The sequence below is a fragment of the Zingiber officinale genome, chromosome 2A (assembly GCF_018446385.1).
Source record: "Zingiber officinale cultivar Zhangliang chromosome 2A, Zo_v1.1, whole genome shotgun sequence".
NCBI classification, from domain to species: Eukaryota; Viridiplantae; Streptophyta; class Magnoliopsida; order Zingiberales; family Zingiberaceae; genus Zingiber; species Zingiber officinale.
In genome coordinates, this window is record NC_055988.1 from 107,175,858 (window position 1) to 107,192,045 (window position 16,188).

General features: G+C 36.2%; 1 protein-coding gene across 1 annotated transcript; it reads right to left on the reverse strand.

Moving 5' to 3' along the window:
- Positions 1-8,483: 8,483 nt before the first annotated feature.
- Positions 8,484-9,536, reverse strand: LOC122043876 (uncharacterized protein C24B11.05-like). The gene is made up of 6 exons (XM_042604444.1): positions 9,479-9,536; positions 9,309-9,374; positions 9,140-9,237; positions 9,033-9,070; positions 8,847-8,934; positions 8,484-8,750 (listed from the first exon to the last, which is right to left on the reverse strand). The coding sequence occupies exons 1-6, from the start codon at positions 9,534-9,536 to the stop codon at positions 8,484-8,486; spliced, it is 615 nt and encodes a 204-aa protein (XP_042460378.1).
- Positions 9,537-16,188: the final 6,652 nt, after the last annotated feature.

The following is a 16,188-nucleotide window of genomic DNA, read 5'->3' on the forward strand; positions in this document are numbered from 1 at the left end:
GATTTATTTTTATATATTCTTTATTGATTTAGTATTGTATTAGTGTTTATCCATGTGGTTATTTCGTTGTTTTTGGTGTTGTATTTGTGATTAAGCCGTGTCGACACGCATTGTGTTGTGTTGTTTTGGTTTGTATGGGTTTCCCTTTTATTTTTCCATTGTATTCTTGGTACAGCTGTATGGGCCGTTATATATAACTGCTTGGTCGTGGTTATTTGTGTTCCAACCGAGGGGGTTGAGTATATAACTGTGTAGTTGCATATATATATATATATATATATATATATATATATATATTCAAGCTGTGTGGACTAATGTATTCTTGTGGATGTATTCATGCTTCATATTGTCACCGGTACAGGGGAGATGCTGCCAGATTTTCCTCTGGAAAGGACTCCTTTGAGGCGTGACAATTTATTGGTATCAGAGCCACAGGTTTACGAGGCCTGCTTTTCATGTTTTGGATTTCGTGATTTAGTTTTGTCGATGTGACTTTTCAGGTTTTGGGACCAGGTAGCAGCAGAACATCTCTAAGTTATAGGAGATATGTTTGTTACTGTTATCATGCACTTCTTTTAGTACATATATAGTTATCTATGATAGTTAGTATGACGTGTGTTAGTACTCTTTTAGTACCTGTCTAGGTGTTTGTAGCATATATTTCATGTGATGGGTCAACCACTGATCATGGTTGACCCTACCGGAGATCAAGGATAGCAGCCTCAAGGATTCGTCAAATCATACTACCAGTAATAATCATGTTGACTTAGTCTGTAGACGATTAATTTATATTCTCTTTTTGGTTTTGGCTGTAGAGGACTGATTTACCTTTATTGACTTGGGTAATTGTGGATTGATTTACCTTAGTTACTTTTGTCGAGGATTGATGTACTCTTATTGGATCAGTTAGCTGATGACCAATCTATTTTGTTGGTTCGATCAATAGGGGACTGACTTACTCTATTTCTATAGAGATTTTGATTTTTGTGCTACTCGTGCTTGGTTAGATATTTTGAGGCACATTTGGGTACATGACTTGTACCAATGTAGAGAAGACTGAATTAGCCGTATACCATTGTCGGCTTGGTTAGTCTGTAGAGGATTGACGTATCCTATTCCATGGGGACTTTGACCCTGGACCGTCTGTACCTGGTAGGATGACTTAGAAGGTACATTCGGATAAAATACCCCCAGTGTTGAGGAAAAAGTGTAAAGCTACCTGCTAACACTTATGAGATACAATTATTACTTGGTTGTATAACTTGGTGAGTACATTCGGATATATAGTTTGTACTGACGTAAGAAAAGGTAAAGTTAATTGCTTATCTTTTACGTGACAAGGCATCACATGAAGGAAGAAGAAGATGATGATTTTTGAGATCAAAGCATCATTTGGTGATTACGTTGAGGTGTTTTGAGAGCGAGTACTTCACTACCTCTTTCGGTAGCATGATGGATTATAAGGTGATGGCCAGCTGACTCGCCTAACGCTATTCCATGGGGGATCTTGGCTTATGAACCGATCGTAGATATCCTTGATGGTATCTAGGGATTTATGAATCGCAGTGATACAAGGTGGTGTTAGTTGATTAACACCTAGGAAGTTTCACCTTCACTGAGTGAAAATATTTTATGATGATTTACGAGGAGCAGAGCGCCGATCAACAGTTATGTCGATTAGCTATTTGTTGATAGTACTTCTCTACCCTTGTGTGCATTGCTCGTCACTAGAGATTACTGAACCTCAGGTGGAGCAATCATAGTATGATGTGTTACAAGACAATGGTTACTAGCCTTGTCTCCATCGAGTAGCTTGAGACCTTGACCACATGATTATTTTACCATGGTCTTGAAGTTTATAATTCAGATTGGAGTATTCGATCTTTTATCGATATTTGTTGAGGGTTCGACATTTTGACGATAGTTGTTGGAGGACATTTTATGGGTATGATTATGAGATTTGTGGTGATATTCTTTGATGGATAAACTCTTAGTCAGAAGGTTGAGAGACCTTTTGAAATTTGGTTTGTGATTTTTTTTTTGTGTGGATATCTTAGTATCTAAAGGATGAGATTGACATACTCATAAGACATTTTGGATAGGATTCGTAGAGTTTTTATACTCATCTTTTGGATTGATCGTATCTCTACTACTTGGAGAGTTGTTGATTATCGATCAGGAAGTTAAGGGATATCCCTTGGATTTCAGTAGTCATACATCTTAGGTGGGATTGTGATATATTTATACATCTTGATAGTACACCCAGATGAGAATTTGTTACTGGAAAATTATCAGGTTTGATTGATGTTGAGGATGGTTTGAGATTGATTGAGATTGTTAGATCATATATTGTGATATGTTATTTTTCTAATGATTTATTAATGGATATTGTGAGATCAAATATTGTGCTATGTTAATTTCTAATGATATATTAGATTAAATGTTAAGTTATGTGGTTGTCTGATGATCTATTAGTGGATATTTATTTTAATGATCTATTAGTGGATATATGTAGTGAGTGTCATGTGTGATATTTATGGATTTAGTGATATGTAGTTGGTGATCGGATTACAAATTCATTGCTAGTAATCTTATGGTTGGGTATGTCTTACATACAGACATTATGAGATTTTAGTAATGTCGTTTGGACTTACCAATGCTCTAGCAGTGTTTATGGATTTGATGAACCGCGACTTCCTGGAGTATCTAGATCAGTTCGTTATCGTCTTCATCGATGACATTTTGATCTACTCGCATTCCGAGGAGGAACATGCACAACATCTTCGTATAGTCTTGAGACTCTTCGATGACATCGTCTATATGCGAAGTTCAGCAAGTGTACTTTTTGGCTATATTCAGTCGGTTATCTAGGACATGTGGTTGTTGGTTGCTACTCGGAAAGCCTAGAGGTTCCACTGTATAAAAATTTTGTACAAAGGTCTGAACCTTTTCCTAGCTACCATGTGTTCTTTTAAATTAAATTTTGGATCGCCTGCGGAACTTAACACCTTTGATCCAAAACTTAATCTATTTGTTCTTTTAGGTTTTGACTTGGATCTCCTGCGGAACTTAACACGTTCGACCCAAGTCACCTTAAGTTATTAATTCCATTAAATATTAATTTCCATAATCGGTTCCCAGTACTGACGTGGCGAGGCACATGACCTTCTTGGATATGGGAGCAACCACCACTGACTAGACAAAACCTTTTATAGAAAGCTAATATTTAATTTCCTAAAATAACTTTAGGTTAACCGAAAAGAACAATCAAATCACAAGGAAAAGAAAAACAAAAGAACACTATATCGTAAACAAATTCGAAACTCTAGAATCATATGCCTCTTGTATTTAGTATTATTTCCAAAAATAACTAGTATGACGCGGAAAGAAAAATTACTAGTTATACCTTTAAGAAAAACCTCTTGATCTTCTACCGTATTCCTCTTCTAACCTCGGACGTTGTGTGGGCAACGATCTACCGAGATGAGAAACCACCAACCACCTTCTTCTCCTCCAAGCAAGGTTCGGCCACAAAGGAAAACTTTACCAAGGAGAAAAACCAAAATACTAACCAAGCTCCAAGAGATGCTATCTTTCTCTCCTTCTTCTTCTTCTTCTCCAAGTAGTATCCGGCCACCACAAGAGCTCCAAGGGGGAGAGAGAGGTTCGGCCACCACAAGAGGAAGAGAGGGAGAGGATGGCCGGCCACACCAAGGAACAAAAGAGGGAGAGAAAATAATAGATGTTGTGTCTCTTGAAGGCACCCTCACCCCTTCTTTTATATTCCTTGGCCTAGGCAAATTAGGAAATTTAATTACAATAAAATTTCCTTAATTTTTCTTGACATGAATTAATTTGAAGTATTAAATAAAACTTCCTTTTTATCCATGTATTGGCCGGCCACAATCAAGAGAATAATTAGGAGAATTTCAATCAACAAATTAAAACTTCCTAATTTATCTCCAGAAATTTTAAAATTAAAATTTCTCTTCAAAAATCTCTTCATGGTTGATAAAAGGAAATTTCTATAATTTTAATTTTACAACATGTGAATAATTTTTAGAGAGAAAATAAAATATCTCACCAATCTACAAATAAGGAAAGAGATCTAATCTCTTTCTTTAATCTTTTGTAGATCTTTTATAAGAGAGATATTTTAATTTAAATTCTCTTTAATAAATTATTTCTTCCACATAATAAAAAATAAAATTAAAATTCCTTTTAATTTAATGGGGGCCGGCCACCTAAGCTTGGGTTCAAGCTAGGGCCGGCCACCCATGAACCAAGGCTTGGCTGGCCCTAACTTGAACCACAAGCTAGCTTGGCCGGCCCCTTTCTCATGGGTATGATGGTGGGTATAGGTGGGTATAGTACTCTATAATTAAGAGGCTACGATAGGGACCGAGAGGAGGAATTGGTTTTGGTCTCCCGATAAAATTAAGCATCCCGTGTTCGCCCCGAACACACAACTTAATTTTATCAATAATAATTCATTCCACTAGAGAACTATTATTGAACTACCGCACCAATCCCAAATTACATTTTTGGGCTCCTTCTTATTATGAGTGTGTTAGTCTCCCTGTGTTTAAGATATCGAATGTCCACTAATTAAGTGAGTTACTGACAACTCATTTAATTAATATCTTAGTCCAAGAGTAGTACTACTCAACCTTATTATCATGTCGGACTAAGTCCACCTGCAGGGTTTAACATGACAATCCTTATGAGCTCCTCTTGAGGACATTATCAACCTAGTATCTCTAGGACACAGTTTCCTTTTATAATCAACAACACACACTATAAGTGATACAATTTCCCAACTTATCGGGCTTATTGATTTATCGAACTAAATCTCACCCATTGATAAATTAAAGAAATAAATATCAAATATATGTGCTTGTTATTATATTAGGATTAAGAGCACACACTTCCATAATAACCGAGGTCTTTGTTTCTTTATGAAGTCAGTATAAAAGAAACGACCTCAGATGGTCCTACTCAATACACTCTGAGTGTACTAGTGTAATTATACAGTCAAGATAAACTGATACCTAATTACACTACGACCTTCCAATGGTTTGTTCCTTTCCATTATGGTCGTGAGCTACTGTTTATAATTTATAAGATACTGATAACATGATCCTCTGTGTGTGACACCACACACCATGTTATCTACAATATAAATTAATTGAGCAACTACATTTATCATAAATGTAGACATTTGACCAATGTGATTCTTATTTCTAGATAAATGTTTATACCAAAAGCTAGACTTTTAGTATATACTCTAACAGTGGTTTCTAGCCAAGGTATTTTGGTACATCCTCAGAAGATCGAGGCTGTCACCAGCTGGGAACAGCCGAAATCAGTTCAGGAGATTCGTAGTTTCTTGAGATTGACCGGATATTACAGATGGTACATGAGGGTTTCTCTCGCATTACTATACCGTTGACATGCCTGACCAGGAAAGACGTGAGGTTACGTGGTCAGAAGCCTGCGAGAACAGCTTCTAGGAGCTGAAGAGGAGATTAGCGTCGACACTAGTTCTGGCTTTGCCCTTTAGAGAGGACGGATTCGTAGTAGTCTTCTATGTTTTTGTCAGTTGAAGGAGTATGAGAAGAACTACCCAATACATGATTTGGAGCTAGCCACTATTATCTTTGCTTTGAAGATTTGATGGCATCATCTGTTTGATATTACTTTTGAGATTCTCACTGGTTATAAGAGTCTCAAATATATTTTCACCCAGAAGGAACTCAATCTCCAATAGAAGAGATGGATGGAGATCCTGAAGGATTATAACTGTACCATTAGCTACCACCACTACAACAAAAACATTAAAAGACAACGGTTAAAAACCGTTGTAGTAGACCCTTTAAAACTGTTGTAATTGGCAGTGTTGTTAAAAGTGGGGGGCTACGACAACGGTTTTAAACCGTTGTCTTTGAATGAAAAGACAATGGTTTAAAACCATTGTTGTTTAGAGCATTTTTTACTAACACTGCCAGTTACAACCATTTTTGGGGTTACGACAATGGTTTTTAACCGTTGTCTTTGAGGGTGATAGACAACAACAATGGTTTTAAACCGTTGTCTTTTAAATTATTATATTTTAATACCAATATATCATATTTCAATATAAATATATAATAAAGAATCATAATCACAAAAGAAAGAATATTCCCCACATCAATGTCATTCAGAATGTTACTTATACAAGAATTACAATCACAAAAGAAGAAACATGTCTCATGTTCAAATAAAATTTATCTCAATACAAATAAACAAATAAGTTCCATTTACAACTAATGAACAATAGCCAAAAGACTAGAAACTTGTGATGGTGGTTCATGCCATGTAGGATTGCACTTAATTATTATCAACCCAAGTCTCATCACAATCTTCAACTTGTAGGATTTCATTGAACTCTTTTTTCTCACTTGCTTATTCTTTTATACCAACCTTTTCCAATATTATTGATCATCAGTTCCATAATAAATCCAGCCTTCCCCACACCAGCTCCATAAAAAAGTCCAATCTTTCCACCCCTTTGATAAGGCACCAGGAGATTAACAACCTATTGATATCAAAAGAAATACACTATTATATGTATGAAAAAACTTATTCTGAAAGAATAATAAATACACATATGTTTTTACAACATGTTAAGTTTATACAGAAGTAGACCATAACCATGCTTTCTCTGATCCCTTTTCTGCATACTGATCATCGAATGTAGAATTTCAGATACTTGCAAACCATGCTTTCTCCATTTTATTGTAAAAAAAAATATAGTTACAGTCATAGCAAGCAACTAGAATAGCTAACAATAGCAACAAAGAAGGAATCAGAGAGTAAGTCATGTACCTTTTGTCTTCATAATATTAATGATCCATCACTGCTTTACACGCTAACATATCATATATATATGTGCAAAAAGTCAACACTCAAATAAGATCTCAAATCTTACGGATGTGCAGTTTGCATGAAAACCACAAAGTAGTATACAAAACCAGTTTCAACATTACTTTATTTCTATAAAAAAAGTAAGAACAAACTAATTCATTAAACCATCTAAACTGTTAATCACTTCGTGCAGTTTAGAATAAGACTTTTTAAACTGATAATCACTACTATCTAAATGTATATTCACTACAAATTTAACTGATAATTGTCACAAAAATGTTAGTCTTAGAGTAACGTGTTTACCAACAAATGATATATATTGTTGAATATCTCAAAATCTTAAGTTGTTGGAAATCACTTTCTGCATTTCAGAATAAGAATAATAATAAAAAAGATGTTCTACCTGGATGTCATACTCACTGAAGTTTTAATAATCATGATGTTTCTTAGGAGAATATATGTTAGGACCAGATCATGAGCCATCAGCCAGAATTAGACCTACAAACTAATTTTATGAGAAAAATTGGAACGATTTAAGCATGTGTGTATCCAGTTGGGGTATCCATATAAGGCGACCAACTTTCACAACCATGATTAAATTAATAGTATCTCACAGTAAAAAATAAATTATGCATTGCAAAATAAATAAAAATGTAATATGAAATGATATAACATAACCGCCACATAAAAAAAAAAATCAAGAAATAACTAAATTCAATTAATAAAAGAAGAATTCCTAACATGGTAATTATACCATAGCCTTAGAAAGTAGCAGTTTAACTAAAGTTAATACCTCAATTTCATTTCTTTTAACATTTTCCAGTGAATCATCTCTATAACCTGAATGTCTTCATCAACAGATAAAAGGAGGAGATCTAATCCATAGTTGTGTCGACGATTCGACTGTGACATAACATATGCAAGAATAGTTAACTCTGCATAGAAGAAATTTGTCATTTGTGTGAGAGGAAATTTGAAAAAAAAAATCCATCTTTGAACTAAGGTAATTCTAATTAACTGGAGAATGAAACTATTTACTCTTGGAACATGACAGTAAAAGTTTCCAGTAAACTCCTGTAGAAGCATTGTGTTAATAGAGAAGTTTCACCTTGTATATACAAACATATTTTTTGTTAAAAGGTAAAAGAATAAATATGACTTGCCATTTGATACTTGTAAGAACTTGTCATTCACCTTTTCCTCCAGAATAAATGGCAATCAATGCTCTTATACATGCATCAGAAATATATATATATATATATATATATATATATATATATATATATATATATATATATATATATATATATATATATATATATATATATATATATATAACACCCAACCAATCAAGCTAGAGAGTATTCTTCAACAATCTTGTGACATAATAGACTAATACACAGTTTTTCTTAGGAAATAATAGCATGCCATGATGTAACCACTAGTGATAGAAAGTAATGACTACGTTGATTTCTAAGACCTCAACAAGAAGGTCAAGATACTTATTAAATCCTAACATGGGTTATCAGCAACTAAATAGAAATGAAGACACATTCATAAATGTAACTTACAGTTCTCTAGGGATCAATGTTTGCAATCCTGAGAGCATGCTCAATGGCTTCAATGGATGGTTTACACAATATTGATGTCTTTGATAGATCAACATTTGGATCAGGTTTCGATAAGTAGCCAATTATGTCGAAGATGTTGGCTGAATTATCTTCTCTAGATGAAGAGGATGGTGGGTTTAGTGTCTCAAAGCAAATAATAGTTTCAAAACAATCTTCCAGATCCAACTTCTTAAGCACTTTAGCAGCATGAGCTTGATCACCATTAGTGAATATCTATTCATTCAAGTCGATTCATGAGCTTGTTAGTGAAGTGAAAAAAAATACAAAGTTGAATCAGAGAGTTTCAACATCCATGCCCCAGAAACTCACAACTTTTCGAACTGGAAGGCTCAACAAGAGTTGACTTATAACAAGATCTGGCTTTAATGTTTCATATGGTAATCTTCCATGGGAAAAGCTATTAAACCATAGGAAATCAGTAAACTCTTTGCTTCACTAAAACCATAGAATGAAACATGTGAAGCAAAGATAAAAAAAACAATGATAGAGTTAAACCTATGGAAATCATCATAATCGAAGTTATAGCCAATGGTCTGAAAAACAAGTAGAAAGTTTCTCATTACTGCAAGCGCACCTTTGTCGAACATGAATATAACAATTACCTTTAAACCAACCATTGTTGTTCTATAGTGCTTATACAGAATAGTACACAACTCTAGTAAATTACTTTCTTCAACCTCTAATTTTTCAAGCATATATTCTGAAAAATGATAAAATATATGTCTCAATTCTTAGGGAAAAGTTGATATAGAAACAAAATAGAGACCATACCTAAAATATTTTTGCAGCACTTGGCGAAAATTCTGGAACTCAACGGATAGAGGGTGTCATCAAGATCTGAAAAAAAAAAAAAAATCAAAGGCAAGCAATAGTGAATTAAGAAAGGATTCGTATGCTATAACTTCAAACCTATCACCAGATAGCCAAATGTCAAAATGTACCGAACAAAAGGCAATCATATCCGATATTAGCTTTCGTGCACATCTCCTTTGATTCCATATCTATATCTCATAACTTCAGAATCATAAACCTAAGGTTAGGAAAAAGCAAAGCATGATGAATAAAGGTTTGATTTGGACCAATGTCTCCTAAAAGATCAAGGTTTATTCGGGAGAGGAGATGAGGGCCTGGCTGGAAAATTCTTGTGAGGGGAAGACAAGGTCGTTCTCCTCAGATTCTAGGGGTTCACCAAGGATGACGGCGTTAAGGTGTGAGATCTGACCAGCGCTTGAGGGGTGCAAGGACATGGATTCCACGTGCCGAAGGTGGTTGGAGAACACGACACCCACCTTCGGAGACGTCGCCGCCTCATCTGTCATCATCACACACCAATCACAACACCCTCCGGAAGAGAAAGAAGACTGGCGAGGAGGGAAGAGGTTTTGGCGAAGAGGGACCGAGCACAAGCAAGGAGAGGAGTCGCCATTGAGACCTGAGATGCCCTAAGCCCTTCGCATCCTCTTCCAGGATGAAGAAAAGGAGACAACAAAAGAAGCGCAAATTCATTCCACCTTCCTCTTTCAGGATGATGAAGAGTTCGTCGAGGAAGTTGGGGGGATTCTAGTGGCAGCGAGGTGGCGGTAGAGGGGGGAATGCTTAGGGATCGAGAAGAGATCAAGAAAGAAAAATGCAAAGTAGGTGAAGAGATCGTAGGTTGAATGGAAATGCTTAGGGATCGAAAAGGTAAAGGGGCGGAATGCGGCGGCAAAAAATTTTGGGGAGAGGGAAAGAAAAACTCGGCGGCAAAAAATGGTGAAGGGAAAAAAATGGCGAGGGAAAAAATAATGGTATTCAACGACACTTAATAGACAACAGTTTTTAAAAACCGTTGTCATAACCAAAAAAAAAATGCACATAGACAATGGTTTTCAAAAATCATTGTCGTAGCCTTTAAAAACTGTTATCGTAGCCCCAAAAAAACATAAATAGACAACAGTTTTTAAAAACTATTGTCGTAGGCAAAAAAATTACTAAAACAAAGCTTTTTATTAAAACCGTTGTTAAAAGGTAAAAAAACAACGATTTGGTATAAAATCATTGTCGTTTGAGTGTTGTTGAATGAGGATTTTCTTGTAGTGCACCCAGGGAAAGCTAATGTGGTTACCAATGCACTTAGCCGTAACTTCTGAGGGACTTTAGCTTGTCACCGAGTTTTAGTAATGGACTTGATTCAGGATTTCTCCGAGTTGGGCCTTGAGGAGCAGGGATAGACAGAGCAGGGTATTTTGGTTATCATGGTTGCTCAGTCGTCGATCAGGACGAGGATCCGAGAGGCCAGGCCAGTGATCAGCGCTTACATTCCATTGGCAGCCAGATAACTTTCGGGCAGCAGACCGAGTTCACCCGAGATGACGAGGGCATTATTTATTTCCGAGGCAGATTATGCGTACTTCAATTTCATCCGTTCTTGGAGGAGCTATTTCAGGAAGCACATCGCTCTCGATTTGCTATCCACCCAGGTGGAACACACCTGTATCGAGATTTGAGGTGTTCTTATTGGTGGAAATGGCATGAAGAAAGATATCGCGGAGTTTTTAGCTAGATGTCTAGTCTATCAACAGGTGAAGGCTGAGCACCAGAGACCTGCCGGTTTACTTCAGAGGATTCCTATTCTGGAGTGGAAATGGGAACACATCACTATGGATTTTGTAGTGGGATTGCCTAGGACACGTCAAGGCCGTGACGCGATTTGGGTAATCGTTGACCGATTAATCAAATCCGCACACTTCTTAGCGATTCTGAAGATCGATTCTCTGGATCGATTGACAAAGCTATATTGTATGGAGATCATCAGATTGTATGGTGTTCCTTTGAGCATTATATCGAATAGAGAACCACGGTTCACGTCCCGATTTTGGCAGGGTTTGTAGCAGGCCTTGGGCACACATCTCCGATTCAGTACTGTATTCCATCCGCAGTGTAATGACCCAATTTTCCTCATTAGGAGTCCTAAAGTGCTTTAAAATATTTAGAAATACTTTAGAAAAATTCTAGAGATTTTTAGGAATTTATAGAGTATTTTTATGCAATTTTTGGAGTTCGTTTGGTATTTTTACCAAAAAGGAAGAGGTTCAACAAAAAATGTTCAAGTCGAGATTGGAAGCCATGACGCGATTTGGGTAATCGTTGACCGATTAATCAAATCCACACACTTCTTAGCGATTCTGAAGATCGATTCTCTGGATCGATTGACAAAGCTATATTGTATGGAGATCATCAGATTGTATGGTGTTCCTTTGAGCATTATATCGGATAGAGAACCACGGTTCACGTCCCGATTTTGGCAGGGTTTGTAGCAGGCCTTGGGCACACATCTCCGATTCAGTACTGTATTCCATCCGCAGTGTAATGACCCAATTTTCCTCATTAGGTGTCCTAAAAGTGCTTTAAAATATTTAGAAATACTTTAGAAAAATTATAGAGATTTTTAGGAATTTATAGAGTATTTTTATGCAATTTTTGGAGTTCGTTTGGTATTTTTACCAAAAAGGAAGAGGTTCGACAAAAAATGTTCAAGTCGAGATTGGAACCGTGGACCTCGGACCTGAATCGAGCCTTAACCAAATCCAGCTAGCCAACTGTTCCAGTGAGCATTTCTTATTAAAAAAGGAGAAATATTCTATTTAAGCAGTAGTTAATGAATAGGAAATAAATAGGAAGAAAAATGGTTACAGCCGAGTTTCGAACCAACGATCTTTGGCTCGGTCAAAACCCGACTGACCAGGTGTGCTGGCGATCATTGCTGGTAAAATAAGAAGCGAAATTTATTTAAGCAATGATTAAAACAGAAAATAAATTGGAAAAAGGGTGCGACTGAGGATTCGAACCAGCGGCCTTTGACCCGGTCAAAACGCAACTAACCAACTGTTCTGCATATGTTTTGTGAACAAATATGGAACGATTATATATAAGTTATAATTGAAACTCTAGTTATAAGAAAAAAGAACTTAAGTTTTCTTTTTCCCCAAACCTTTATCTCCTATTCTCCTCTTCCCTTCTGCGATGGCGCCGATTCTGCCGAGCGAAGAAAACGAAGCCCTAACTTCGTTTCCGGCAGCCGACGAGGGCATTCTCCGAAGGTTCCTTCACCGTCGTGATTCTTGCGTCGAGGAGAAGCCGGGAGCACGAAGAGGAGGCCAAAATCTCAGCCAACCGAAACCCCAGAAGTTCTTCTCCTTCGGTTTGAATTCAGGAATCGTGGTAAGTTGCTCACTCACCTGCGGTAAGAGTAGTTCTGACTTCGTTTTGATGTTTCCTTGTTTGTTCGAGTTTCTGCCATGAAGTTTTTTTGGGTTTTGTTTGCTGCCGGGAGGTTAAAGGAAGAAAGGAAAAGATTAGTTAAGTTTCAACAAGTGGGTTGATCCCTTCAGGTTTTGAAATTGGTTGGGACCTTGATATGCATGCACGGTTCATGTGGAGTTTTATAGTTTCCAAATTCTGTTGTTCTTTTATGGTTTTCTTTCCTTGTTGCTGTGAATTGAGGATTTTGCACCAAGTCTAGGATGACAGATGGATATTGGTTGTACTGGACCACTCTGGACATACAGTTATTGACTTAACCAATTGGGTCTTGGTTGCCATTGTCCTACTGATGGAATCTTGAGTGGGTTTTTGAGGTAGGATAATTTAGTTATTTGGGAACAACATCTTGGTATCTAAATGGTGTTTTCAACTTTCGTATGTGTCTTTGAAGCAACCCATTTTGTGTCACTTGCATGTCCCTGCTACTCATGCTAACAGCCTGCTGGTTTAGCTCTTTTGAGCAAGTAGTCTTTATTTCATTTGTCACAGTGATGAGTAGTTTCAGATTCCTTTATTTACTGCCATGAATTGAAGTTTCAGATTCCAGTTTTCGTTTGTTAAAGAAGAGGAGAAGGGATTTGAATGGATTTAGCATGCTGTTTAGTTTTCATTTGCTGTTAGTAAAGCATAAGCAGATTTCTTTTCCATTGCTAATAGAAGTGCAGTTTTCTAGCTTTATCTTAGCTATTTGTAAGCATGAGCAGATTTCTTTTCCATTGCTAATAGAAGTGCAGTTTTTCTAGCTTTATCTTAGCTATTTGTAAGCATGAGCAGATTTCTTTTCCATTGCTGATAGAAGTGCAGTTTTCCTTTCCTTGCTACCTTATTTAGCATAAACAGAACATATATGTGTGTGGTGCATTTTCCTTACTTAAACAAGCACGAATGGTCTTTATTTTTAGCACCTTTGTGTAGGTTCCAGCCTAGCATTAAGCCTTCAGTTTTAGTTTAGCTTTTAGTGCTACTAACATTTGTTCCAGATTCCTGGATTAGCATTCCAGTTTTCACCTTTAGTTTAATTGCTGTTTTAGATCTTTCCGTTGTAAGTTTTAAGCATGCAAATTTAGTTTTCAGCCTTTAGTTATTTACAGTTTCAAATTTTAGCCTGTTCGATTCCTTTATTATTAGATGAGCATGAGATATTTCTTTATTAGAGGTATTAACAAGTATAAGAAAGATAAAGAGAAGAAAGAAAAAGGCCAAGGCCTTAAGTAGATCCCAAAGTCAAGACTTTAGGGATTTTGGCACACAAGGTGCTAAAGAAAATGCCGAGGCATTATATAGAAGTATTAAAAGATAACAAGTATTTTACTTTTATCAGTGGCACTGTGTTGGACTCTCAGTTGTCCTTGGGTTGGGCTCCCATAGTCGTCCCTAGGTTTAGAAAACCTAGTAAGCCCAACTAGATGGTCGAGGACCAGCTATCTCGGGTAAATGGGTCGGGTCGTTACAAAAGTAAAAGCAAGTACAGTTGTCGGGCCCAAGAGAAGTTGATTACTATTTTGAAGTATTATAAGTATAAGTTTTTGAACAAGTAAAGCAAGTTTTACATAAGTATAAAGTATTAAAGAATAAGTTTTAAACAAGTGAATTAAAGAATAAGTTTAGAACAGATGAATTAATTTTCACTTTGTTTTAAAATCAGCAAGTTGAGTTTTCTTTTATGCTAGCATGCTATTTAGATTAACTTACTATTCTTTGCTATTTTCTGAGAATGAGTAGCTTTACATGTTTAGCATTTCAGCATGTCTTGTTCTTTTATTAGTAGATGAGCATGAGTAGTCTTCTGTAAGTAATCAGTTAGATCATGTTATAGATATATGTATATGCATATCGAGATTTTATGAGTTAGATAGCGCTTACTAAGCATTTTGCTTATAGTTTGCATTTCCTCTTACTGCAGATACAGGAAAAGAAAAGTGTTAGCAAAGGAAGGCGACAAGGAGGTGCGGATGGATGTGTGATGCTAGGACTATGGAGAGACCTGGGAAGTTTTGAGTTTTCATGTTTAGTGGATAGAAATAGTTGAGTTGTACCTTAGGGTTTATGTCTTTTCAGATTGTATTTTCATTCCGCATTGTTAGTTTGGTTATTTTCCACTGTTGGAGTTTTATTCATTTGTTATTGCTAGAATAGTTTTTTTTAGTTGTTGTGTCTTATAAACTGTGTGAGAGTTTGTTATCTGTTCCAGCTGCCTGTGGCTGTGTATATAGTGTTTGCATATCAGTTTAAGGTCACCGGTACAGGGGAGATTCTGTCGAAATTTTTCGGTAGGGTTTCCATGTGGTTTTATCATACCGGTTAAGTAGAGTTAGTAGTTAAGTAACTGTCACTCTTAGAGAGTAGTAGAGTATTAAGAAGGGTGGTCGTTACAGTTGGTATCAGAGCAGTTCCCATTCTCCAGCATCACACATCAGCACCATCCTTACCGTCTTTAAGTAAGAAAGTATTTAAGTTTCTTTTTTTTACTTTCTTTATTATTTGCTGTATGGAGTAATTGCTTATATATGCTTAGGTAAGATAGAAGTTTTGTTTCTCTTATATTCATATACATAAGTATGTTTAGAAAGGATAGAGAAGATATCAAGTCTTCCAAAGACCACTAATGGGTACGATGCGAGATGAATAATAGAGGACCGAGAAGTTAAGAGATTAAGAAACAAAGAAGTACCACTAGTGAAGGATAGTATAAGACAGAAATATCCAGAATTAGTCTAAGTTCGAGGACGAATTTTTTATAAGATATCGGGGATTGTAATGACCCAATTTTCCTCATTAGGAGTCCTAAAAGTACTTTAAAATATTTAGAAATACTTTAGAAAAATTCTAGAGATTTTTAGGAATTTATAGAGTATTTTTATGTAATTTTTGGAGTTCGTTTGATATTTTTACCAAAAAGGAAGAGGTTCGACAAAAAATGTTCAAGTCGAGATTCGAACCGTGGACCTCGGACCTTAATCGAATCCAATTAGCCAACTATTCCAGCGAACGTTTCTTATTAAAGAAGGAGAAATATTCTATTTAAGCAGTAGTTAATGAATAGGAAATAAATAGGAAGAAAAATGATTGCAGCCGAGTTTCGAACCAACGACCTTTGGCTCGGTCAAAACCCAGCTGACCAAGTGTGCTGGCGATCATTACTGGTAAAATAAGAAGCGAAATTTATTTAAGCAATGATTAAAACAGAAAATAAATTGGAAAAAGGGTGCGGCTGAGGATTCGAACCAGCGGCCTTTGACCCGGTCAAAACGCAACTAACCAACTGTTCTGCAAGTGTTTTGTGAACAAATATGGAACGATTTATATATAAGTTATAATTGAAACCCTAGTTATAAGAAAAAAGAACTTA